This window comes from Delphinus delphis, chromosome 16 (assembly GCF_949987515.2).
Source record: "Delphinus delphis chromosome 16, mDelDel1.2, whole genome shotgun sequence".
In the NCBI taxonomy this organism is placed as follows: Eukaryota; Metazoa; Chordata; class Mammalia; order Artiodactyla; family Delphinidae; genus Delphinus; species Delphinus delphis.
The window spans coordinates 73969401-73996682 of record NC_082698.1 but is presented as its reverse complement, the minus strand read 5'-3'; the positions used below and the strand labels follow the sequence as shown (position 1 = coordinate 73996682).

Genomic DNA, 27282 nt, shown 5'->3' with positions numbered 1-27282 from the left:
GTTTTTCCATTCCCTTTATAGTGTTCTTCAAAGAGCACAAATTTTGATGAAGTCCAGTTTATCAGTTATGCTGTTAGTGTCATACCAAAGAAATCTTTGCCTAATTCAAGGTCACAGAGATTTTCTCTTATGCTTCTAGTTTTATATTTTAAGGTTTTCATTTAGATCTATGATTCATTTTGTGATTTTTTAAATTGAAGTACAGTTGACTTAAAGTATTAGTTTCAGGTGTACGACATAATGATTCAATATTTTTATAGGTTATACTACATTTAACGTTATAAAATATTAACTATGTTCCCTGTGCTGTGCATTACATCCTTGTATCTTATTTACTTTAAACCTAGTAGTTCGTACCTCTTAACCCCCTTCCCCTATTATGCCCTTCTCCCCTATAATTCATTTTAAATTATATCGTAGTGCATATGAAGTGGTATCTCATTGTAGTTTTCATTTGCATTTCCCTATTGGTTTATGATGTTGACCATATTTTCACATGCTTATCAGCTTAATCTTTAGAAAAATGTCTATTCATACTTTTTGTTCATTGGGTTATTTATTTTTTTAATATTGAGTTGTAAGAGTTCTTTATATGTTCTAGATGCATCTTATATATTCATCTTATATATTATATATTCTAGATGCATCTTATATATTCTAGATTCATCTTATATATCTTATATGTTCTAGATGCATCTTATATATTCTTATATATTCTATATATAGTTCTTTATATGTTCTAGATGCATCTTATAATTCATCTTATATATTCTTATCAGCTTAATCTTTAGAAAAATGTCTATTCATACTTTTTGTTCATTGGGTTATTTATTTTTTTAATATTGAGTTGTAAGAGTTCTTTATATGTTCTAGATGCATCTTATATATTCTAGATATATTTATTTATATATTTCTATTATATTTCCTAGTAGATATATGGTTTACAAATATTTTCTCCCATCCTTTTCACTTTCTTGATGATACCCTTTACAGCACAAAAGTTTTTAATTTTAATGAAATCTAATTTATATATTTGGTCTTCGGTATTTTGGTGTCATAGATCTAAGAAACCATTGCCTAATCCAGGGTCACGAAGATTTACATTTATGTTTTGTTTATAAGTGTATAGCTTTATAGTTTTAACTCTTACATTTAGATCTTTGACCCATTTTGAGTTAACTTTTGACTATAGGGTGAGGTAGAGATTCAGTTTCATTCTTTTGCTTGTGAGTATCCAGGTATCCTAGCACCGTTTATTGAAAAGACTGTTCTTTTCCCATTAAGTTACCTTGCCACCCTTGTTGAAAATCACTTGACTTAATGTGAAGGTTTATTTCTGGATCCTAAATTCTATCCCATTGATCCATATGTCTAGTCTTATGCTAGCTCCATGCTATCTTGATTACTGTAGCTTTGAAGTAAGTTTTGAAATGGGAAAGTTGAGTCCTCCAATTTTGTTCTTCTTTCTCAGTACTGTTTTGGCTGTTCTGGGTTCCTTGAATTTCCATGAGTTTAGGATAAGCTTGTCAATTTCTGTAAAGCTGGGAATCTGAAGAGGATTGTGTTGAATCTGTAAATCAGTTTTGAGAGTATTGCCATCTTAATAATATCAAGTCTTCCAGTCAGTGAGCATCGGTACCTTTCCACTTATTTAAATCTTTAATTTCTTTTAACAGTGTATTGTAGTTTTCAGAATACAAGTCTTGTACTTCTTTTTTTTTTTTAGTTGAAGTATAGTGGATTTACAGTGTTGTGCTAACTTCTGCTGTACAGCAAAGTGACTCAGTTATACAAACATATACATTCTTTTTTTATATTCTTTTCCATTATGGTTTATCCCAGGAGATTGGATATAGTTCCCTGTGCTATTCAATAGGACCTTGTTGTTTATCCATTCTACATGTAATAGTTTGCATCTACTAACCTCAAACTCTCAGTTCATCCCTCTCCCTCCCCCCTCTCCCGTGGCAACCACAAGTCTGTTCTCTATGTCTGTGAGTCTCTTTCTGTTTTGTAGATAGGTTCAGTTGTGCCGTGTTTTAGATTCCACATATAAGTGATATCATATGGTATTTGTCTCTTTCTGACTTCACTTAGTATGATAATCTCTAGTTGCATTCATGTTGCTGCAAGTGACATTATTTCATTCTATTTTATGGCTGAGTAGTAGTATTCCATTGTATATATGTACCACATCTACTTTATCCATTCATCTGTCGATAGACATTGAGGTTGTTTCCATGTCTTGGCTATTGTGAATAGTGCTGCTATGAACATAGGGGTGCATGTATCTTTTTGAATTGTAGTTTTATCTGGCTGTATGCTCAGGAGTGCGATTGCTGGGTCATATGGTAATTCTGTTTTTAGTTTTCTGAGGAACCTCCATACTGTTTTCCACAGTGGCTGCACCAACTTATATTCCCACCAACAGTGTAAGAGAGTTCCCTTTTCTCCACACCCTCTCCAACATTTGTTATTTGTAGACTTTTTAAAGATGGCCGTTCTGACTGGTGTGAGGTGGTACCTCATTGTAGTTTTGATTTGCGTTTCTCTAATAATTAGCGATGTTGAGCATCTTTTCATGTGCCGGCTGGCCATCTGTATATCTCCTTTGGAGAAATGTCTGCTAAGGTCTTCTGCCCATTTTTCAATTGGGTTGTTTGTTTTTTTGTTGTTGAGTTGTATGAACTGTTTGTATATTTTGGAGGTTAAGCCCTTGTCCGTCGCATCATTTGCAAATATTTTCTCCCAGTCCTCTGTAGGTTGTCTTTTTTGTTTTGTTTGTTTTATGGTTTCCTTTGCTGTGCAAAAACTTGTAAGTTTAATTAGGTCCTGTTTGTTTGTTTTTGTTTTTATTTCTATTGCCTTGGGAGACTGACTTAAGAAAACATTGGTAAGATTTATGTCAGAATGTTTTGCCCATGCTCTCTTCTAGGAGTTTTATGGTGTCATGTCTTATGTTTAAGTCTTTAAGCCATTTTGAGTTTATTTTTGTGCATGGTATGAGGGTGTGTTTTAACTTCATTGGTTTACATGCAGCTGTCCAACTTTCCTAGTACCACTTGCTGAAGAGACTTTTTCCCATTTTATGTTCTTGCCACCTTTGTTGAAGATTAATTGACTGTAGGTGTGTGGGTTTATTTCTGGACTCTCTTTTCTGTTCCATTGCTCCATATGTTGTGTTTTTGTACGAATACCACACTGTTTTGATTATTGTAGCTTTGCAGTATTGTCTGAAGTCTGGGAGAGTTATGCCTCCTGCTTTGTTTTTTTCCTCAGGATTGCTTTGGCAATTCTGGGCCTTTTATGGTTCCATATAAATTTTTGAGCATGGGAAATTTTCTTTTATGGTTCCATATAAATTTTTGAGCATGGGAAGTTTTTCCATTTCTTTGAATCATCTTTAATTTCTTTTATTAATGTTTTATACTTCTCAGAGTTTAAGTCTTTCACCTCCTTGGTCAGGTTTATTCCTAGGTATTTTATTTTTTTTGGTGTGGTTTTTTTTTTTTTTTTACATTCCCTTTCTGGTATCTCATTGTTAGTGTAAAGAAATGCAACCGATTTCTGAATGTTAATCTTGTATCCTGGTACTTTGCTGAATTCATTTATTAGATATAGTAGTTTTTTGTGTGGAGTCCTTATGGCTTTCTATATATAGTATCATGTTATCTGCATATAGTGACAATTTTACCTCTTCCCTTCCAATTTGGATACCTTTTACAGTAAGTCCCCTACATACGAACCTTCAAGTTGTGAGCTTCCAAAGATTCGAGTGTGCGTTCACATGTCTAATCACGTAAGTTAGTTCTGTTTGAGGAGAACTAACTTAGTTTTAGAGGCAGAGGACCTGGACGTAGAACAGTACACAAAGGTTGCAGCAGCCATTCAGAATACAATCCAGTGCTACCGTGTCTTCTATGACAAGAAAAAAAGAGCTACTACCCAGATATCACTGGATCATATTTCCAAGAGGTTAGATAGAATTGAATCCAGCAAGGAACTAGAACCTGTGCCACCAACGTCAGGCATGAGTGAAATTGCAGCTTGCCCTCCATCTCCTATTGCTGATGATCCTTCAACTCTACCATCTCCCACCTCCTCTCCCTCCTCCAGTCAGTAACTCTTCTTGCCTGTTCACTCGATACCAACCCCTATATGCCCACTGTTGTACTACTGTACTTTTCCAGGTACTGTACTGTAAGATTAAAAATGTTTTATTTTTTGTGTTTGTTATGTATTATTTGTGTGAAAAGTATTATAAACCTATTACAGTACAGTACTATATAGATGATTGTGTTAGTTGGGTACCTAGGCTAACTTTGTTGGACTTACGAACAAGTTGGACTTACGAGCATGCTCTCGTAATGGAACTCATTCGTATGTAGTGGACTTACTGTATTTCCTTTTCTTGTCTGATTGCTGTGGCTAGGCCTTCCAATACTATGTTGAATAGAAGTGGTGAGAGTGGGCATCCTTGTCTTGTTCCAGATTTTAGTGGGAAGACTTTCGGCGTTTCAACATTGAGTATTATATTGGTTGTGCGTTTGTCATAAACGGCTTTTATTATGTGGAGATAGGTTCCCTCTGTACCCGCTTTGGTAAGAGATTTATTGTGAATTGATGTTGAATTTTGTCAAATGCTTTTTCTGCATCTGTTGAGATGATTGTGTGGTTTTTGACTTTTCTTTTGTAATGTGGTGTATTACATTGATTGATTTGCGTGTGTTGACCCATTCTTGTGAACTTGGGATGAATCCCACTTGGTCGTGGTGTATGATCTTTTTTATGTGTTGTTGGATTCAGTTTGCTAATATTTTGTTAAGAATTTTTACATCTATATTTGTCAAAGATATTGGCTTGTAACTTTCTTTTTTGGTGGTATCTTTGTCTGGTTTTGAAATCAGGGTGATGGTGACTTCATAGAATGTCTTTGGGAGTGTTCCCTCCTCTTCAGTCTTGTGGAAGAGTTTGAGAAGGATTGATATATGTTCTTTGTATGTTTGGTGGAATTCGCCTGTGAAGCCATCTGTTCCTGGAGTTTTGTTTGTAGGGAGTTTTTTTAATTACTATTACAGATTCTATTTCACTGCTAGTGATTGGACTGTTCAAATTATCTGTTTCTTCTTGATTCAGTTTTGGTGGGCTGTATGTTTCTAGAAAGTTGTCTGTTTCTTGTAGGCTGTCAAATTTGTTGGCATATACTTGTTCATAGTATTTTCTTATGGCTTTTTATATTTCTGTGGTGTTGGTTGAGATTTCTCCTTTTTCATTTCTTATTTTGTTTATTTGGGTTCTCCCTCTTTTCTTCTTGGTGGTCCTGGCCAGAGGTTTGTCAATTTTGTTTATCCTTTCAAAGAACCAGCTCTTTGTTTTAGTGATATTTTCTTTTTTTTTTAAATCTCTATTTTATTTATTTCCTCCCTGATCTTTATTATTTCCTTCCTTCTGCTGACTTCAGCTTTCATTTGTTCTTCTTTTTCTAATTCTTTTAGGTGGTAGGTTAGGTTGTTTACTTGAGATTTTTCTTGTTTTTTGAGGAAGGCCTGTATCACTGTCAACTTCCCTCTAAGAACTGCTTTTCCTGCATCCCATAGAGTTTGTATGGTATTTTTTATGGTATTCTCAAGGTATTTTTTAATTTCCTTTCTGATTTCCTTGTTGACCCATTGGTTTTTTAGTAGCATGTTGCTTAGTCTCCATGTAATCATTTTTTTCTCATTTCTTTTCCTGTGGTTGATTTCTAGTTTCATGCTGTTGTGGTCAGAGAGGATGCTTGAAATAATTTCTGTACTCTTAAATTCGTTGAGGTTAGTTTTGTGCCCTAGTATGTGGTCAGTCCTAGAGAATGTTCCATGTGCACTTGGAAAAAATGTGTTCTGTTTTTTTTTTCAGATATAATGTCCTGAAAATATCAATTAAGTCTAACTGTTCTGTTGTATCATTTAGGATCTGTGTTGCCTTACTGATTTTCTGTTTAGAAGATCTGTCCATTGATGTGAGTGGGGTGTTAAAGTCTCCTAATATTATTGTATTCCCATCAGTTTCTCCCTTTATGTCTGTTAGTGTTTGTTTTATGTATTTGGATGCTCTTATATTAGGTGCATATATGTTGACCAGCGTAAAATCATCTTCTTGTATTGATCCTTTTATCATTATATAGTTTCTTTCTTTATCTTTCTTTATGGCCTTTGTTTTGAAGTATTTTGTCTGATATGAGTATTGTAACTGTCGCTTTCTTGTCATTTCTGTTTGCATGAAATATCTTTTTCCATCCTCTCACTTTCAGTCTGTGTGTCCTTTTCCCTAAGGTGGGTCTCTTGTAGGCAGCAGCATATTGTAGGCTCTTGTTTTTTTACCCAGTTTGCCACTCTGTCTTTTGATTGGAGCATTCAGTCCATTGACATTTAAGGTAATTATTGATACATATATATTTATTGCCATTTTAAACCTTGTTTTCCAGTTGATTCTATGTTTTTTCTTTGTTCCTTTTTCTTTTTGTGGTTTGATGATTTCCTTTTATTTTATGCTTGTGTTCTTTTTGGTTTTTGTGAATCTGTTGTATGTTTTTGATTTGTGGTTGCCCTGTTTTTCAAGTGTGTTAACCCCTTCCTATATCTGCTTGCTTTAGATGGATAGTCATATAGGTTCTCTTGCTTTAGATTGATAGTCATATAGGTTCTAACACATTCTAAAAAAAAGAATCTACATTTTCTTACTCTCCTTGCCCACATTTTATGATTTTGATGTCCTCTTCTACATCTTCATGTTTATCCTTTTGCTGTTCCTTGTGTTTATCATTGCTTTCACAAATCGGTTTTTTCTTTTTCTTTTTTTTTTTTGCTCTGTATACCGGCTAATTTAAGTGATTTACTTTCCAGTTATGATTTCCTCCTTCCTATATCTTCCTACTTCTTTTCTGTTTAGAGAAGACCTTTCAATATTTCTTTTAGGATAGGTTTAGTATTGCTGTATTCTTTTAGTTTTTGCTTATTTGAGAAATTGTTTATTTCTACTTTATTCTAAATGATGACCTTGCTGGGTAGAGTATTCTAGGTTGCAGATTTTTCTCTTTCAAGACTTTGAATGTATTTTGCCACTCCCTTCTGGCTGCACCGTTTCTTTAGAGAAATTAGCTGATAGCCTTATGGGGGTTTCCTTGTAATTAACTCTGTTTTTCTCTTGCTGCCTTTAGAATCCTCTTTTTATCTTTAACTTTTGCCATTTTTATTATAATATGTCTTGGTGTAGGTCTGTTCGGGTTCACCTTGTTTGGGACCCTCTGTGCTTCCTGTATCTGCATATCTGTTTCCTTCTTTAGGTTTGGGAAGTTTTCAGCCATAATTTCTTCAAATACATTTTCAATTCCCTTTTTTCTTTGTTTTCTTTCTGGAATCCCTACTATGTGTAGATTGGCACACTTTATATTATTCCACAGGTCTCTTATATTACTTTCATGTTTTTTTTTTCATTTGGCTTTCTGTCTGTTGTTTTGATTGGGTTATTTCCATTATTCTATCTTCCAGATCACATATTCTTTCTTCTGCATTATTCATTCTGCTATTTGTTGCCTTTAGCTCAACTTTCATCTCAGCAAATGAATTTTCCAATTTTTCTTGGCTCTTCCTTATAGTCTCTAGTTCCTTTTTACAGTAATCTTCATTTCTGTTGATACCCTTTCTTAATTTCTTCAGTATTTTCATTACCTCCTTTTTATTTTTATTTTACTTATTTTTTTTGCGGTACGCGGGCCTCTCACTGTTGTGGCCTCTCCCGTTGCGGAGCACAGGCTTGGACACGCAGGCTCAGCGGCCATGGCTCACGGGCCCAGCCGCTCCGCGGCATGTGGGATCTTCACGGACCGGGGCACAAACCCGTGTCCCCTGCATCGGCAGGCGGACTCTCAACCACTGCGCCACCAGGGAAGTCCCGATCTTTGTACTTCTTTTTTTTAAATTATTCCTAAGCACTTTTATTCTTTTTGGTGTAAATAAATTGTTCTCATAATTTTATTTTCAGATTATTCATTGCTGGTATATAGAAATGCAGTTGATTTTTGTGTATTGATCTTGTATCCTGAGTTCCTAATTTCTTAGGATTTTCTTTATGCAGGATCACATCATCTGCAAATAGAGATAGTCCTCTTTTTTTTCAATTCAGATGTCTTTTATTTTGTTTTCTTGCCTAATTGCCCTGATTAGAACATCTTTCAATACAATGTTTAATAGAAGTGATGAGAGCAGACATCCTTTTCTTATTCCTGATCTTAGGGGGAAAGCATGCAGTCTTTCACCATTAAATATGAAATTAGCTGTGGGTTTTTTATATATGCCCTTTATCAGGTTGAGGAAGTTGCCTTTTATTCCTCGTTTGTTGGGTGGTTTTATCAGGAAGTGGTGCTGGATTTTGTGAAATGTTTTTTCTGTGTCTATTGATAAAATCATATGGGTTTTGTCCTTTATTCTATTGATGTGGTGTATTGCATTAATTGATTTTCAGATGGTAAATTCACCTTGCATTTTTGGGATAAATCACACTTGGTCATGGTGTTTTGTGTTGATAGATTTAGTGTGCTAACGTTTTGTTGAGGATTTTTGTGTCTATATTCATAAGGAATATTGGTCTGTAGTTTTCTTTTGATATCTTTATCTGGTTTTAGTAGCACAGCAATACTGGCCTTATAGAATGAGTTGGGAGGTATTCCCTCTGTTTTTTGGAAGAGTTTGTGAAGCATTGGTATTCTTATTAATTCTTGGTTGAATTCACTGGTAAAACCGTTTGATTCTGGACTTTTCTTTGTGGGTAGGTTTTGATTACTAATTGAGTCTCATTATAAGTCTATTCATATTTACTATTTCTCCTTGAGTCAGTTACAGTAGTTTGTGTCTTTCTAGGAATTTGTCCATTTCATTCAGTTATATTTGAAAGCAATTTAAATAATAACAGAAATCTTGGGGAATTCCCTGGCGGTCCAGTGGTTAGGACTCAGCACTTTAACTGCCGTGGCCCGGGTTCAGTCCTGGTCTGGGAACTAACATCCCACAAGCTGCGCAGTGTCGCCAAATAAAAAGAAAGACATCTTGTAATTATCCATGTAGTTAACATTTCTGGTTTCTTCATTGCTTTGTGTAGATCCATATTTCCATCTGCTAACATTTTCCTTCTGCCTAAAGGACTTGTAGTGAAGGTCTGATGGTGATGAATTCTTTTAGCTTTTTAATGTCTAAAAAAAAGTTTTTTGTCTTTGTTCTTGAATACTTTTTCTGAATGTAGAATTCTAGGTAGACGTATTTTTCCTTTCAGTTCTTTAAAGACATTGCTCCATTCTCTTTGTTTTTTGTTTTTGTATGATGTGTTTTTTTCCTTTGGCCACTTTTAAGATTTTCTGTTTATCGTAGGATTTGTGCAGTTTGATTATCATGAACTTTGCTTTAGTTTTCTTTGTGGCTTTTGTATTTGGTATTCGTTGAGCTTCTTGGATCTATGTGTTGATAGTTCATCAAATTTGGAAAATTTTCAGCCTTATTTCTTTAAATATTTCCCCTAGCCCCCTCCCCCTTGTTTGGAGACTCTAATTACATATATATTAGGCTGCTTGAAGTTGTCACGCAGCTTACCAGGTGCTCTATTCATGTTTTTCATTATTTTTTCCTTCTACATTTTGAATAATTTCTGTTGCTATGTGTTCAATTCATTAATATTTTGTTCTGAAATACCTGCTGTTAATCCCATTCAGTATATTTTTCATCTCAGAAATTGATGTTTTCATCTCCTTAGTTCAATTTGTATCTTTTTTTTAATGTTGTCTGTGTGTCTCCCTATTTTTTTGAACATGATTATCTTTTTAAATACAGTTATAATTTTTAATGTCCTTTTCTGTGAATTCCAGCATCTCTGTCACTTCTAGGTCAGTTTCAATCATTAATTTTTTCATTATGGGTTGTGTTTTTCTTTTTCTTTGTATGCCTGATCATTTTTGTTTGGAGGGCAAACATTTGGAATTTTATTTTACTGGATGCTGGATATTTTTATATTCCTATAAATATTTGTGAGGCTTGTTGTACAGTTATATGGAAACAATTTGATCCTTTCAGGCCTTGCTTTTAAGGTTTGTTGGCAGGATCAGGCCCGTATTTAGTCTAGAGCTAATTATTTCCCACTACTGAGGCAAGACCTTTTTGAGTACTCTACCCAATGCCCCATGAATTTTGAGGTTTTCCAGTTTGTCTGGTGGGAACAGTCACTATTCTTGGCCCTGTTTGAATGCTGAGTTCTGTGTCTTCTAATTTTTTGTGTGCTTCTGTCCTTAGCCTCAGTTAGTTTCTTCATATGCCTGCCCTTATTAGTGCTCTGCTGCACACCCAAAGGGTGTCCTCTTGAGATCTCTGGAGTTCTCTCCCTGTCCAGCTCTCTCCTCTGGTACTATATCCTTTGAACCTAGCTGCCTTGGTCTCCTCAGACTGTCAGCTCCACCTCATCAACTCAGGGAGTTACCTGGGCTCTACTTAGGAGGGGACTCCCTGTGCTATGGCTTGGAAACTACGGCAGAAAGCTGTGCAATCACTTGTTTTTTGTTCCTCCAAGGATCAGTGTGCTGTATTACCTAATGTTCAGTATCTTGAAAATCATTGTTTCGTATACTGGTTTTTTTTTTAATTGATTTTGTTTGTTTTTAGTTGTTTCCAGTGTGAGAGTGAATCTGGTCCATGTTACTTGATCTTGGCTATAAGAGGAAGTCTCTTTAGTCTGTTTTAGAGTGTAAAATTGGTGGCTCCTAACGTTTCTTTCTACTCTGAGCTCTTTGATTTTGTTTTACATATCTTTGACAGCGCAGTTTCCCATTTCCACAGTATCCCATTCTCTCCTCAGAACACTTAACTATCTGCTGTTGGTGCTTCGAAGGTTGCTTGGTATTAACTCTGGGTTGTGAATGAACCTGGTTTATCATACAGACAGACTACATAGAATGATGGCAGTCAAGGTGTAACAGGCAGAAAATGGGTGTGTTCTCTAATACTATTCTTAACATATTTAGAGTTGTCATAATCTAGTTTTTTAGGATGTTGTTAAAGAGTTCCCTTCAGGGAACATAAAGGCAAATATGACTTTAATTGGAATCTTTTATGTTTAACAACCACAGAGCTGTGCAACTAACATTTATATTCTAAAATAATTACAGGGACTTCCCTGGAGGTCCAGTGGTTAAAACTTCACCTTCCAGTGCAGGGGGTGCGGGTTTGATCCCTGGTCGGGAAGCTAAGATCCCACATGCCTCATGGCCAAAAAACATAAAACAAAAGCAATATTGTAACAAATCCAATAAAGAGTTTAAAAATGGTCCACATCAAAAAAATCTTTAAAGTAATTACAGCGACTTTTCTTTCATTTCAGTGGATAATATTTAACCGTAAGATATTCAGCTGTAAGGTAAGCATGTAAGATATCTCAGACCTGTATTTTGCTTAAAGGAGGGAGAAAGAAGACCTTGGCTTTAATGTTGCCACTTAATAGTTATATAACCTTATTTAAATCTTTTCATTTCTGAACCTATTTTTCCTATACAAAAGAAGATACTAGCAACACTATTCTGAAAGGATGACATGGGAAATGTATAAAAATACCTTATAAATCAGTATTTTTCAAGATTTTTGGATCACAACCCACTTATAAATACATTTTATGTGGCTAGCTCATGCATATGTGTGTGTGTGTATTTGCAACACAGAATTTACTACTATATGTGATATGCACCAGTATTTCCTGTTCTAGTTCGCTGAAAAGTAAACCTTTGGTAGTGACCCATTAATGGGTGATATCTCACAGTTTAAAATACATTGTCTATATAAAGAAAAAAAACATGAGGTACCATATTAATATAAGGTTGACATACTTAGCTTATATGCTGTTAGTTCTGTTATCAAGTTCAAATATAGTATAGTTAAATATATATAACTTTATTAACTTATTCAAGATTATGTTCTCATATTTTTAGTTTTAATCTTTCTTTTCCCTATAAACGGGCTAGTAATAACTTATAGTTAAGAGATACCTCTGAGTTTTAACTTTTAAACAATGAAGTTTAAGTGGTTTCTTATGCTAAGAATTACAGTTCTGAGACATGTTAAAGTCCTAGAACTAATACTGGCTTTGTTTTTTACTTAGTTTTCTTGATACGGTACCAATATTTTTTTCCTATTTTTTCCTATATCACTTAAAATAAATAAGATTTATAAGCAGTAAAACAGATGCCATCATAGTAAAACTTGTGAATTAAAATTTTAAGGATACTTGGTTATCTTTTGGTTAATTAAAATAATAAATGGCTAAGGGTAGTTAAGTCCATTGTTTGTGATCCACTAGCCAAAAGAAGTTTGAATCTATCCTACATTTTGTATAAATATGTGCCACAAAGAACACACGTTGCAGCATTTTTCACAGAAGGCATCCAGGCTTTCCTAATCACCAAGAAACTGACGAGGGCTGATGTTCTCTAGTGACCTTCTTCCATAGGTTCTGCTGCATTGGTAGAAACCAATTCTGTTAAAAGCAGGCTTAGTATCACATATTCTTCTTGACAAACCCTTCATTAGAATAGAAGTTCTCTCTGCAGTGGAGGCCTTCCCTGCTTCCTGTCTCCTAGGTTTAACCTTCTCTATTTATAGAATTAAGAATCCTTAGTTTAGAAAGAAACATGGAAGAGCTCACATAGCTGGTTGTGGTATGAGGGATAGCATGTAATTTTGTAAATTTATAAACGGTTCTTGGATTTTGTTTCCCTATAGATAAATATGTTCCTGTTTTTCTTTATATAGACTCCAAACTTTTCAGAGCTGTAGGAAATCTGTTGCTGTGTAATACACTGGAAAGAATTATGTGATCTAATGCTCAAATAATCTACTGGAGGACTTTGGATGTAAAACTGTTTCTTAATGTGTTTTCCAGATGTCTGTGACCTTTTGAAATTGCTTTTCCTCCCAACTTAATTTTAAGGCTCTTAGATTGACTGAGTTGAGCTATAGAAATTAATGAAGTAGAATGCTTGAATTGAATAAACTGGAAGAAAATATCTCTCTCTAGAAAGCCATTATCAACATAACAAAAACATTTTATAGAAACTCAGCTCCCAAATGGTGATATGTTATAGGTGGGAAATGGCGAGTTAATTGAAATATTATGTCAATAAAGAGTTATACATGATGTAATTTTCAAATAGTTAGGGACCAATAGAATCTATCTATTGTAACACAAACTATGCTAAACGTAAGTTTAATGTTTCTTTGATTCATTCAGGTTATGGATGTGTAGACATTATGGTTGAAAATATTACATGTGATATTTTAGTGTTTCATAAGGTATTTTTCTTAGTACTTTCTCCCAGCATTTACTGAATATTCTATATTGTATTAGTGCCTCTCCTGGTGCTCTGCCTATGGTAGTCACATAGCTAAGTTTACTGAAGCTGTCAACAGTGTGATATACTTAAAGAAACAAAATTCTGATTGATTCTGATCTGTTTCTTTCAGAAAAATCACCACCCGTGTCATGGATTTTATCTGATTGTGTAGATCAGATTTCCTTATTCTGGATATCATGGTAACAATATAGGAAATATGCATTATTTCTGCAAGTAGAATTCACTGCTGAAGGAAGAAATTTTTTAAGCTACAGCCAAATTCATTTTGTTACCTTTTATGGAAATCCTGATTTTGTTTTTACTTTTTTATAACCTTTCGCAAAAGGTATGAACAAGCAAAGAGCACATCTCATTAGGCAAGTCCACATTAATAAGAATGCCTAGAAGAGGATTGATTCTTCAGACCCGGACCCACTGGCTACTGTTGGGTCTCGCTTTACTCTGCAGTTTAATATTATTTTTGTACCTTCTGGAATGTGCCCCCCAGACTGATGGAAATGCATCTCTTCCCGGTATCGTTGGGGAAAATTATGGTAAAGAGTATTATCAAGCCCTCCTACAGGAGCAGGAAGAACATTATCAAACCAGAGCAACCAGTCTGAAACGCCAGATTGCCCAATTAAAACAAGAATTGCAAGAAATGAGTGAGAAGATGAGATCACTGCAAGAGAGAAAGAATGTAGGGGCTAATGGCATAGGCTATCAAGGCAACAAAGAGCAAGCACCTAGTGATCTTTTAGAGTTTCTTCATTCACAAATTGACAAAGCTGAAGTTAGCATAGGAGCCAAACTACCTAGTGAGTATGGAGTCATTCCCTTTGAAAGTTTTACCTTAATGAAAGTATTCCAGTTGGAAATGGGTCTCACTCGCCATCCTGAGGAAAAACCAGTTAGAAAAGATAAGCGAGATGAATTGATAGAAGTTATTGAAGCTGGCTTGGAGGTCATTAATAATCCTGATGAAGACGATGAACAGGAAGATGAGGATGGTCCCCTTGGAGAAAAACTGGTATTTAATGAAAATGACTTCATAGAAGGTAATGTGAAAACAGTGTCGGTCCATAGTTACGTTAGTATGACAAAATTCTGTTATTGTATGCTGGTAATATGTCAGTCATTATCCACAGTATTAAAACATTTAAATTTTTACCCACTAAATTCCACCAAGAATTTGAAGTGGCTTTTTTAGAAAAAGTTATAATGTGATCATGATAAAATAGAAAATAAGGAGCAGGGAAATAGAATAAATCTAAGTTTATATAGCAAAATACTCCCCAAGTTGAAGGGCTCTTAGGATTGTATATGTATTTGCACGTATATGTATTTGCATTCATGTCTTAACTGGTCTTGACGTTTGTTTTTTATATTTTTTAAAATATGTGAACTAAGGCTCAAGATTTGAAAACCATTTGCTAAAGGAAAGAAAAAGAACCTGATTTAGATTAGTGATTGTTCTATATTTTGAGTGGAGGAGAAACACATGTCAGAACATCAAGAGGCATACATAGTTTTGAAAAGCATATTTGGCATTTGGAAAAGTAAAGAAATAAACCTATTTTCCTAATACAGGCTGCAGAAAGGGCATAGGATTTTTATATGTCAAAATGGGACGTGACTCAAAAGTTGAGGAACACTTGTATAAATTTAAGAAATTTGTTGATTAATATAAACAGGAATAATTATAAATCCCAACCCATCTCCATCTTAATAACCCCTGCTAGATATTTAATTGTAGACTTAAAACCATTTTGGATACAAATATGTCTTGAAAGATCTCTTTGCTCGATTCTGTAAACAGTATACCACGTGTAGTGTTTTTTTTTTTTTTGACCCTAAATCATCATGGGTATCACTTGCTGTAATATAATATAATACCTTGAGCCTTTGGAGGCCATCAGGGAGGGCCTTGTGCTTTTCTGTGGCATTTACTGTCTTCTCCCTATAGCCACCTCTTTTCCCCTGTCACTTCCTGCAATTTTTGATGGGTTGTTTCTTTCAAAACGCTTATAATTTTTCTGAAAGCTCAGCTTTTTGTCTTTTCACTGTGTATGTTTGTAGCTTATGGCAGAATTGAAAGCTGCAGAGGAAATAATATAACTAAGATATGTAAAATGTCTTCATGTCTGCCTAAAAAGGAAGGAACCTATGCCAGTTTTATATTCCGCAGCTTCTGCTTTTCTTATAACTCTCCTCGGATTCTGTCACTTACAGGATTTTTCTCTGCATGGAACACATTTTGTCCCTTGCTTTTCCTCCACTGTGCTGCTTCCCTCATCAAAAAAATAATTACTGACAATGATTTAGTAACTCCTGTTTCTCTACCAGACTTCAGCTTCGATGTCACTTCTTCTTCGAGGTGATCTCCAACCTGCAAGTTTAAGACAGCAGTACTTCTTCTACCCTGTGTCCCATCTCACAGCACTTGTCATAGTATATGGCATTTCCCACTTCCTGATTTGTAGTTCCTGATACACTGTAAGCCTCAGGAGGAGTGGGACCAGTCAATCTGGTTTACCATTTTATTTCCAGATATTGACTGACTCACACATCTATAGGTCTAACCTCTCCCCTGAGTGTCACACTTAAAAACCAGATTGCCCAATAGACTTCCATACTTTATTCCCAAAGGTGTCTCATATCACCATGTTTAAATTTATACTGATTTTTCTTTGTCTGACTTCATTCTATCCAGAGTCTTGTGTGTTTGCATGTGTATATCACTATATTGTTATTTCTTTATTTTTGTCTTCCTCACTAGACTGACCCTTCCAAAAAACTGGGACCATGTAGCCTTCTTTATACCATCAGTGCCTGACACAAATGCACTCAATTCATTTTTGTTAAGCTGAACCAAGTAATAGATGATTTGACTGTCAGGTCTAGAATTTAATATTGCTAGAAGTAATTTCTTTATTTTCATCATTTGGTTTCTGTGTTGATAGGCTCTGCTATTAAAGTCATATATGAAAAGGAATCATTGTCATTTGGAGCATATTTTATGGGTTGAATAATATAGCAGAGTGGTGAACATTTTTTTAACCTCTCCTTTTAAAGAAACAGTTGTTGTTGACTATACTATGGGGATGACATTTTCACAAATATATAAAAACCCTACAAGTTTGGTATCACACTTTTGATCTTTGAGTAAAATCAATAGTCATATTGAACTTGTAAACTTTGACATGGAGACATCTTTGTTCCTAACTCTTTCCTTTAGGTTATTATCGCACTGAGAGAGATAAGGGCACACTGTATGAACTCTTTTTTAAGAAAGCAGACCTTACGGAATATAGACACGTGACTCTCTTCCGCCCTTTTGGACCTCTCATGAAAGTGAAGAGCGAGATGATTGACATTACTAGATCAATTATTAATATCATTGTGCCGCTTGCTGAAAGAACTGAAGCATTTGCACAGTTTATGCAGAACTTCAGGTAACTCCCGGGGCTTAGTGATTTGACTGAGCACTCCTAAAAAAAAAAAAGCACATTTCATGCCATTTTATTTAATTTACCTTCACTGAGTATGATTACTTAGAATTACAGAACAATTTTTTTGGCTTTAGGGAACTTTATGTTTTGATATTCCCTTTTTTCTTAAGGCATGTATAGTATATTGTGTTACTGACAACTTGAACTGTGAAGTAAATTGAGGGTGACAACTATTAGAAACTAAATTTGATTACCTTTATAATTGTGTTTGAATTCATTTTAGGACAAGTTGAATTTTTAAAAATAAAGTTATTGACGTGTAACTTACATACAATAAAATCGACATATTCCAAGGATAGAGGTTTCATGACTTTTGACAAATGTATACACCCATGTAACTGCCTCTCCAGTTAAGATATAGAGCATTACTATCTCCCCAGAAAATTCCCTGAGAACAATTTGAATTTCAAAATTGAAAGAAATTTTAGAAATACAAATATTCAAGTAAACGTGGGAGAATGTTTTTCCGTCTTGGGAAGCAGAGACTGTAGCAGTTTTTAAAAGAATTTTTTTCTTTTTCTTAATCATTAAATTTGGATATTTTTAAATGCTGAAGTGTTAAAAAGTTAACAACTACATATTAGGGTAACGATTTGAGGAAAGTTTTACTTTTTTGTTTTAATTGAACAATTGTCATGTTTTTAATACTTTAATATGATAGTTTTAATTCTTTGTAGTCCCAATCTTTGTTCTCATTGAAGTTGTTGGATGTAAAAGTTAACACAGTTCTGTTGCAGAATATCTAGAAGTCATGCTTCCAAATGAGTTTTACGTTTTTGAAATTGCTCGCTTGAGATCTGATTTCCTAAAGCATTTTTTAATTGCCTTTTTTGGAATTACCTTCAGATGCTACATTATTCTTTACAGTTACTAATCTCAATCATGACAAATATTTACTCCTTGATGATAAGTATAATTTCTCTAATTAGCCAATCTGAAGACAAAGTAACTCTTGACCCCAAACTTGAGTTATTTATTTATTTGGTTTTGAACTGATTGAACTTATTTCCTTGAGTAGCTTATAATTTGCTTCTGAAGGCAATACCAAAGCAAAAGTTCCAAAAATGTTTTGAAATATGGCAAAATTCAGCAATATTGCCAGTTTTATATTTACTTAAAGCTTTGTGTGATTTCATTCTAAATGAGTAATGCTTCATTTGTTTTCTTGTTAAAGCTTCATGTGATTGCTTTCTGAATGAGTAGTGCCTTGTATATTTTCCTGAATGAACTTTATTTTTCAATTCTGTTAGGGATGTATGTATTCATCAGGACAAGAGAATTCATCTCACAGTGGTGTATTTTGGTAAAGAAGGACTATCTAAAGTCAAGTCTATCCTAGAATCTGTCACAAGGTTGGTGAGCCATGTCCACATTGAAGTCCTTTATATATAATAATAGAAGAATGAGAATTTCAGATACTTAATGGATAATTTTGAATAGCTGCCATTAAAAGTTGGCTGAGCATGTGAGTGGTGGTGCTAGTAAGTTCCTCATTTCACCCCTAAGTTCACTCTAAATGACTCATCTTCCCTTAACCTCTTAGACAGTGTGGCATGATTAGGGTGCTCTCACTCTGCGGCCCACTCACCTTGTATATATTTGCCTCCATTTATTCTTCCATTTCCTTCGTTTTGAACTCTTTCCCTTTTTCTAAATCTAATCCCTTCACTTGGATATCATCTCCTGAGCTTGTCTCTCTTGCTTGCCACTTTTCTTTCCTTCCATTTTCCTAAGTTCCTTCTCACCCTGCAAATGATGCTTAGGTCTCCCCTATCCTTAAGAGACCCCCGCCTGACTCTAGAGTACCCAGTAACTGCTATTAGGTTTCTGTCCTTTCACATCTGAACCTCACAAAACAGTAGCTATCTAACCAAGCAACTCATATAGTACCTGGCACACAGTAGGTGCTCAGAGGTTTGAATGAATGAATTAGTAATTCCTTAATACTCCATTATTAATTCTGTAGCTTCTCAGCCTTTTCATCTCTAAGTTATGGGCCTAGAGTTATGACCTAACTGCCAAATTCAGCCTTTTCTCTGTCATCCTCTTTGCTTTCTTACATTTGATACCTAACCAGTACTTCCTTCTTGAACCTCTCCTCTGATGTTTGTAAAATGTAAATATTTTGTAAATGTAGATATGTTATAATGTAAGATATAGGTTGATTGACTTTTCTGACCACATCAACTCTGTATCCTTTACTTGCTTCTTTACCTTTCTGCTAGTTGTGGCCATTTCCTAAGAGTCCAGCTTTGGCCGGCCATTCTTCTCGAATCGTTCAACTAACATTCATTGAGTCCCACCGACTATGTTCCAGGTACACTGCTCGGGAGTCTAACTGGGGTGGTTGGGATAGGACTGGGCACAGAGGAGGGAGTTGCAGTCCCTACCCCAAAGGGACTCTCACAGCATTGGAGTAGGAAAAACAAACACTGTCTCCTCCTCCACCTTCACTGGCTCCTCCTCCTGATGGCCCTCTTTCAGTTCAGACGAAGGTTCTCATGATTCCCTGGGCTTGATGTCTGAGGGCCAGCGTCTTTCACTCATTCTCTACCTCTGATTAATCGGTTTCTGCTCACCGCACAGGACCTCTGTTCTGTCCTTTCCTTGCTGCTGCCACCGCTCTAACCCACGCTCCCCTCCTTCCATTTCTTCCCTTTGTCTCTTCCCTCCTTACCATTTTCAGATCACCTACTAAGTACCAGTGACTCACGTTGGTATTACTGAAGTTGTCCCTGCATTAATCAAGACTCCTCTGTGGCAAATGATGGAAACTTATCTTGAATTTGGTTGAGGAAAATGGGAGCTTTTATGAAGAATCTTGGATAACTCCCAGAATTAAAGGGATTATTATAACCAAATTAATGAGAAGAAAACCAAAACAGCTTTGGTATCTTAGGGACTGGGACCAGAGACTTGAATACCATCAGAATTCTCTTGTCTTCTTGTCTGTTTTTCTCTGCATGTTGACTTCATTCTCCTGTTGCAGATTGGCTTCTTCCACATGTGAGGTATATGGCTGTTGGCGGCTCTGGGCTCACATCTTCTCAGCTTTGCCATCAGAGAGGAAAGAGCTTTCTCCCAGATCCAGTTGAGAGAATCCCAGGGAAGGACTTTTGCCCACTCTTGAGCCAGTCACTATGGCCAGGTGGGGTGGGGGTATTTTGATTAGCCCAGCTTGAGTCTGGTCCTTGCCCCTAGGAAATTACTGCGGTTGGGGTATTCTGTGATTAGTTCCTCCACTTGGTGCTGGGAGTGTGAGGTGGTGATCAGCAGCTTCCCCAAAAGAAGGGAGAGATTTACAACCTATAAAGGGGGCGGGGGAGGCATGGGCACTCAGAGTACTTGGAGTCCACTCCATGCACTGTTTGAGTCTTTGCTTCAGTCTCTCCATTTCCCATTCTATACTATTTTAAGAGTAATCTTTTAAAAATGTTCCTTTTTTGATCCAGCAGTTCCCTAGTGCAGCAGTTCTCCAACTTTAACATCAGTAACCTGGAGTGACTTGTCCCAGGAGAGACGCAGATGCTCAGCTCCTCCCCTAGTATCTGATTCAGGGGCCTGGGGTGGGGCCTGAGAATATGTATTTCTGACCTGTTCCCGGGGAATTCTGATGCTGTGGGTGCATGGACTTGGCTGTGATAAACCACTGCCCTGGTGGAAAGACCCTGACTCCTCCTTGACTTTAGAACACTGACCAAGTTCTTCAACTTCTCATGGAAGGTACTCCTTAGTCTGACCCTTTTCTGGTCTTCTCTCATTGTTCCATTTTAGAATCCCTGTGTTCCAGTTTGACTTGTCTGATTCCTGTTCTTTAAAAAGCTTTCTACTTTCTTACCTCCTTGCCTTTGAGAATAATTAATTGGAATGACCTTTACACTCACCACTGAATTCAGGATTTTAACTAAGGCATAACTTAAATTCTGTTTCTAACGTCTTCTCTAACTACTTCAGAAAAAAGCAATCTTTTTTCCTCAGAACTGCTGTTCATTCATTCATTCAGAAAGTATTTATTGAACTCCTACCCTCTGAGGGGCGTTGTAATGAACAAAACAAAATCCCTGCTCTCATGGAGCTTACATTCTAGTGGGAGACACTCAAACAAACATGTCTGGTGGTACTGAGGAAAACAAAGCTGGGCAAGGGAATAGAGATTAAAGAAAAGGGAGATCAGGGCTACTTCACATGTAGCATGAGGGGATCCCTCTGATAAGGGGACATTTGAGCAAAGATCTGAAGAACTAGAGAGAAGAGCACTCTTTGTATGTATCATTCATGTGGATTGCATTATTTATTACCAAATATTATGCTGTTTTTCCATGTGTATATTTCTTACCTCCCTAATAGGTTTTTAAGATCCTGAAGAGTAGTGGCCCCTCAACACTTATTAACTTCACATCACTAGCATGTTGCCTCAAATGTGGGCATTTAGTTGACTGTCTGTCCCTGATGATGATCATACACATGAAACTGATCATTGTCTTTCCTTATATGAATGTAGACCCAACATAATAAATACCTGAAGGTAAAATATATTTTGTAAGTTGCGTTTAGAGAGTCAGCTTTAAGTGGGGCTTACCGTTCGTTGTATGTGCTTTCCTCATAGTGAGTCTAATTTTCACAATTACACCTTGGTCTCATTGAATGAAGAATTTAATCGTGGACGAGGACTAAATGTGGGTGCCCGAGCTTGGGACAAGGGAGAGGTCTTGATGTTTTTCTGCGATGTTGATATATATTTCTCAGCCGAATTCCTTAACAGCTGCCGGTTAAATGCTGAGCCAGGTGGGTAAAATGTTAGTAGGTGGGTTGAGTGTAGAATTTAGAACAATGTCAGCACATCCCATATTTTGAATCAAGTTAATTATGTTTTTTAAAGGTTATATTTGGTGTAATTTAGCTGGAATATTAAGTAGAAAAGTGAAAATTTGCCCCTCTGAAGAAGTTCATACCCCTTGTTCTGTTATGGCCAGATTCCATTGTATACATTTGGATTCAAATAAACAAATGCAAAGAAATAAATCTTGAAATTGACAAGAAGGAAGTAGCACCCATCAAAAAAGAGCAAAGTGATAGTGTGATGTGTGAGATTCAGAAGCACTCTACCTCAGGCAGGTGGTGCCAACACAAATGCAGGCATGCAGTCACGCAGAGGTCTAGATACAGATGGTGCTTGGTCTTCGGACTGTGCATTTTGGGATGATTACTATACTTTGTTTTATGTTGTACATTTTTGAAAATGTTAAGAGCAAATAACATTTTTATATATCAAATATTATTTTAAATGTGAAAAGGAAGTTTTCTATATTAAAAAAATCTCATAGTAAATGTTTTTTTATATAGAACTACTCATATCGTACAAATTATTATCTTCTTATTAATCAATTTGGTTAGGGATGGTTGTCAGGAACTCCCTGAGAGTCAAGTGGGTAAATGAGGGTTAGATTTACCTTTTTTTTTACCAGGCAAAAATACATATTTTATATATATTTTACATTATTTCCTTAATGTAAAAGAAATAGATTTGCCTCTGGGAAATTGAGCTCCTCTTCCCTAAGTGGGTTTTAATGAAGATGAGATGAACATCTGCTGGGGATCTTGTAATAAAAAGACTGCCACATTACTTACAGGGTCCTTGACAATTTCTGAGTGCTACATATTATCACGTCTGATTGAGGCCAGTCTCAGCAAGGGGATCTCTGTTGAGAGGAGATGGGCTAGTTAGTTAGCCTTAAAGGGTCCCTTCAGTGCTAACAATCTGAATGCTAATGACAAGGCCTTTTGAGGGGGCTATTACATCATGTATTTTTTGTGGGTTTTTTTTTTTTTTTTTCCGGTATGCGGGCCTCTCACTGTTGTGGCCTCTCCCATTGTGGAGCACAGGCTGCGGACGCGCAGGCTCAGCGGCCATGGCTCACGGGCCCAGCCGCTCCGCGGCATGTGGGATCTTCCCGGACCGGGGCACGAACCCGTGTCCCCTGCATCGGCAGGCGGACTCTCAACCACTGCGCCACCAGGGAACCCCACATCATGTATTTTTAACTCAATCTTCCCAAGTTTTCCAAATCTTGTTTAGATCTGTCTGCAGTTCTATATTCTAATTATTATTTATGTATCCATTATACAATATCCTTTGGATTCACTGTTTTTATGATTCATTTTGAAGGGTGAGTTTAACAGAAGTTTCTAAGTTTCTTGGTGATTGTCAGAGGTTAACCTACATCTGTTACTGCTAATTCGATGACATAATGATTAATAAATGGTTCACCTCAGAACAGGTGAGAGAATGCTTTTGTGCATCGCCCCAGAGTCAAAGGGAATAAACATGTCAAAAGGGAATAAAGCACCCTTTAGTCTTTTTTTCTCTGTTCTTTTGCAAGGTTATAGTTTCATAGCCAAACTTACTGATATGTTATAAAATCATCATCATGTTCATCAACATGAGGTTTCAGTAACCTGAACATTGATAAAATACAATATTAATAAAATAAGATCATCATATGTAACAAAGAAACACTTTAACGAAGTCGTAGTAAAGACTTTACTGCAATAAAGATCAATGCTTTATTTTATTACTTCTTTTTGTGATGTAAACATATTTTAATTTATAGGTAAGAAGGTGTTTTACCCTGTGGTGTTTAGTCTTTACAACCCTGCCATTGTTTATGCCAATCTGGATGTGCCCCCGCCTGTGGAACAGCAGCTGGTAAGATTCTTACTATCGGTTATGAAAAGTCTCAGAGATCCTTGCCTGGTTCCTTTATGTTTGTTTCACAAACAGAAAACATAGTTTCAATTAAAAACTGTAGTTACTATGAACACACTTTCATAGTGTACCCCCTCCATAAAGTGTGGCAGGGGGGTTGGGGATGGGCAGAAAAGTTTAGGCTACAGAGAAAAATTCAAGTTCTAGATTGTGAAAACTGTACGGTCATTTCTACCAACTTATTTTTAGTAATACTAAAAATAAATTTTAATTTTAGAAACCTTACTAACTGGAAATTAAAACTACTAAATAAATAAGAAGGAATAATATACTATGGGAAATTACTTAGTCTTGGAATGGGAGTGCCATATATCAGAACTTACAGTTATTGACAAAGTTACAAAAGTTTTGAAAAAAATTTAAATAAACATGTGGAATAATTTAGATTTACAGAAAAGTTGGAAAGATAGTATAGAGAGTTCCAGTACTTCACCCAGTTTCCCCTATTGTTTACATCTTACATAGCCATGGTTCATTTGTCAAAATTAAGAAATTAACATTGGTAAGTTACTGCTAACTACACTATAGATTTTATTAGGATTTCACCAGTTTTTCTACTACACCTCCTCTTTCTGTTTCAGGATCCAGTCCAGGATACTATATTGCATTTAGCCTAATCTTTTATTGTTAACATTAAGAACAAAAAGGAAACAAATGAACTAAGAAGACAATTTAACATGTTTAAAAAGTGAAAAGTAACTCCAGGAAAGAAATAAAGATAAAGGTGGAAATTAATGAACCAAAAATAATAGATTGACAAATATAGGAGCTTATTCTTTATGTGCAGAAAAAATGTAATCATAAAGTGGGCAGATTCGGGGTAAAATAGAAAACAACAACGTACAAAATTAGAATAAGAAAACATTAAGAGAAATCTATTTCATATAGTAAGTTTTAAAAATTCTAAATAAAAGGAAAGATTTGAGAGTTTATAAAATATTAGAATGAACTAAATTCATGTAAATTTTTTTTTTGTACTTTTATTTTATTTTTGGCTGCACTGCACAGCATGCGGGATCTTAGTTCCCTGACCAGGGATCAAACCCACACACCCTCCATTGGAAGCATGGAGTCTTAACCACTGGGCCACCAGGGAAGTCCCTCATGTTAATATTTTATAAAAGCTCATGTTAGTATTTTATAAATAAAAGAGATGGAAGCTCTGAAGAGATGAAGAGCAATTTAAAATATTAGAACAGTTATCAAACATTTAACCTGCAGATACGTAGATATGTTTCACTGGTAAGTTTTTCCAAACTTTCAAAGAACAGATAATATTAGTGCCATATGATCTACTTAATATATTTTAAGAGGCCAGCATTATCTTCATATCAACCCCTGGCAAAGCATGTATACATAAACACACACACACACACACACACACACACACAACACACACTTCTACCTTATCTGTAGGCCAGTATTACTTAGGAATATAGATACAAATGGGGTCAAAGTGGCAAACTGAGCATCTACATCTGCCCTATCTGACACCGTAAATCCTTTGTAGAAGTGAATTATTAAAAATAAAAAGGCATATTCGTATTGGAGAATGAGAGAAGTGCCATTAGGAGATCTAAATTTTGAGAAATTTCTGTAAGATGACAATAGTTGTCATAGGGTTGATTAATGGAGGAGAGAACAGTCTGGAACATATTCAGGACAACACTGAAGATGGGGCTGCCTTGCATCCTCTGAGCTCATAGAAGACAGGGAGTGGTAGAGTATCTGTGCTTCTCTGGAAGTTGTGCTGAACAGCAGGCATCACAGGCACTGACCTACAGGCTGAGGCAGTGTGTGTGGTCCCTGGAGCTAGAAAGGCAGGGTAGGGTCCTAGGAATACTGAGTTGTAGGGTGGATAGGGAGCCCCAGACTCCAGAGGTGAGCCGTCATTGGCACATTTTGCCCAAGACCACGTTTAGCCCCTCCTTCACTATTGCTGGAGATAGACCCCTGTAATCATAGCTAAGAACCAGGGGTGTTTGAACAATGATTTTTGAAACAAAAATGAGTGGCAGCTAACCACAGCTAGCCAAACATTTGAGGGAAGCTAACACAATGAAAGAGGCACCAAATTTTAATAAATAGAAAAATTAACGTATGAGAATATGAATACAGGTAGAAAACAACTTTAAATATATGTTTAAGGAAATTAGAGAAAATGTTGATTTTGTAAAACTATTTGTTGCTAAAAATAGAGTCAGAACTTGGAAATTGTGAAATATAAAACTCAGTAAATGGGCTGAATAGCAGATGGTCACAGTTGAAATAGTTTATAAACTGGCAGACAGGCCAAGAGACAATGTGAGAGAAAAACTGAGATGTGGGAAATCAATTCAGAAGCTCCCAGATTGTTTAATAGGAGTTCCAGAAGAGAAAGAAAAGAGAATAGAGAGGGGAGGAAATAGAAGAAAACTTCAAAGAACTAAGAAAAGATAAGTCTTCTGGCATTTGAGAACAGAAGTCAAGGGACAATCCTAATAGTTTCCAGAGACGCCAAAAATAGCAAAACCTAGCTTGTCTACCAAGGAATAATAGGTTGGCACTCACGGCCTTCATGATAATATTGGTATTAGAAGATAATAAAATGATACCTTGAAAATTCTGAAGAAAAATAACTTCGATTATAGAATCCATATTTGACTTATTTGAGGGCAAAATAGACATTTTTGAACACTGAAGAGCTCAGAGGTTATTTCTCACAGACCTTTTCTAATTCAGCAGAATGAGAATGAGCACATTGAAAGAGGAAGACCTGAGAATAAAACAGTGGTCAGGGGCTTCCCTGCTGGCGCAGTGGTTAAGAATCCACCTGCCAATGCAGAGGACACAGGTTCGAGCCCTGGTCCAGGAAGATCCCACATGCTGCAGAGCCAAGCCCGTGCACCACAACTACTGAGCCTGTGCTCTAGAGCCCGTGAGCCACAACTACTGAGCCTGAGTGCCACAACTGCTGAAGCCCATGCACCTAGAGCCCGTGCTCCCCAACAAGAGAAGCCACCGCAGTGGAGAAGCCTGCGCACCACAACAAAGGGTAGCCCCTGCTTGCCACAACTAGAGAAAAGCCTCTGAGCAGCCACAAAGACCCAATGCAGCCAAAAAATTTTATTTAAATGCAACCAAAAAAATTTTTATTTAAAATAAATTATTTTTTAAAAGTGGTCAACAACAGCAAGAACCTAGTAAAACTTTAGTTTCTTTAAATAGTTGTTGATGAAACACATAATAAAAAAGAAGTTAATAGCAATTTAGGATTAAAAAGTCAAAGGGTATATATATGGTATACATACATGTATGACCTAACTCTGTCCCAAGAGACCCAGAAGCAGTGACATCTTTAGAGTAAAAGGCATACCCAGCTCCCAGATCTTAGTGCTGGGACAGGAAATAGAGGAGCCTGGAGCATCTTGTAGCTCTAGAAAGTAAGGAGATATTCAAACAACAAAAGGATGAGGGTATGTCAGAGGGACACGAGCCTGAAAGGGCTCCCAGTGGCAAAGCTGGAACAATTTGAGCAACAAAATAAATAACCTAGTACTGGATTATAACACTAGAATAAAATAAATATCCATGAGTCCATACTGATATAAATAAATTTGTGAGTGAGTAAA

At 36.1% G+C, this 27282-nt stretch overlaps 1 protein-coding gene across 3 annotated transcripts in view; it reads left to right on the top strand.

Moving 5' to 3' along the window:
• CSGALNACT2 (chondroitin sulfate N-acetylgalactosaminyltransferase 2) overlaps nt 1-27282 on the top strand; it is a 49758-nt gene that overhangs the window by 7149 nt on the left and 15327 nt on the right. The window contains exons 2-6 of one of the 3 annotated variants that reach the window (XM_060034978.1): nt 13524-14451; nt 16632-16848; nt 18156-18257; nt 21512-21690; nt 23517-23611. In XM_060034978.1, coding sequence (XP_059890961.1) covers nt 13791-14451; nt 16632-16848; nt 18156-18257; nt 21512-21690; nt 23517-23611 — 1254 coding nt within the window. In that variant the 5' untranslated portion in view covers nt 13524-13790. Of the gene's footprint in view, nt 1-13523; nt 14452-16631; nt 16849-18155; nt 18258-20465; nt 20629-21511; nt 21691-23516; nt 23612-27282 lie in introns of those variants that run through there. The other 2 variants (XM_060034979.1, XM_060034984.1) reach the window with 2 other exon arrangements.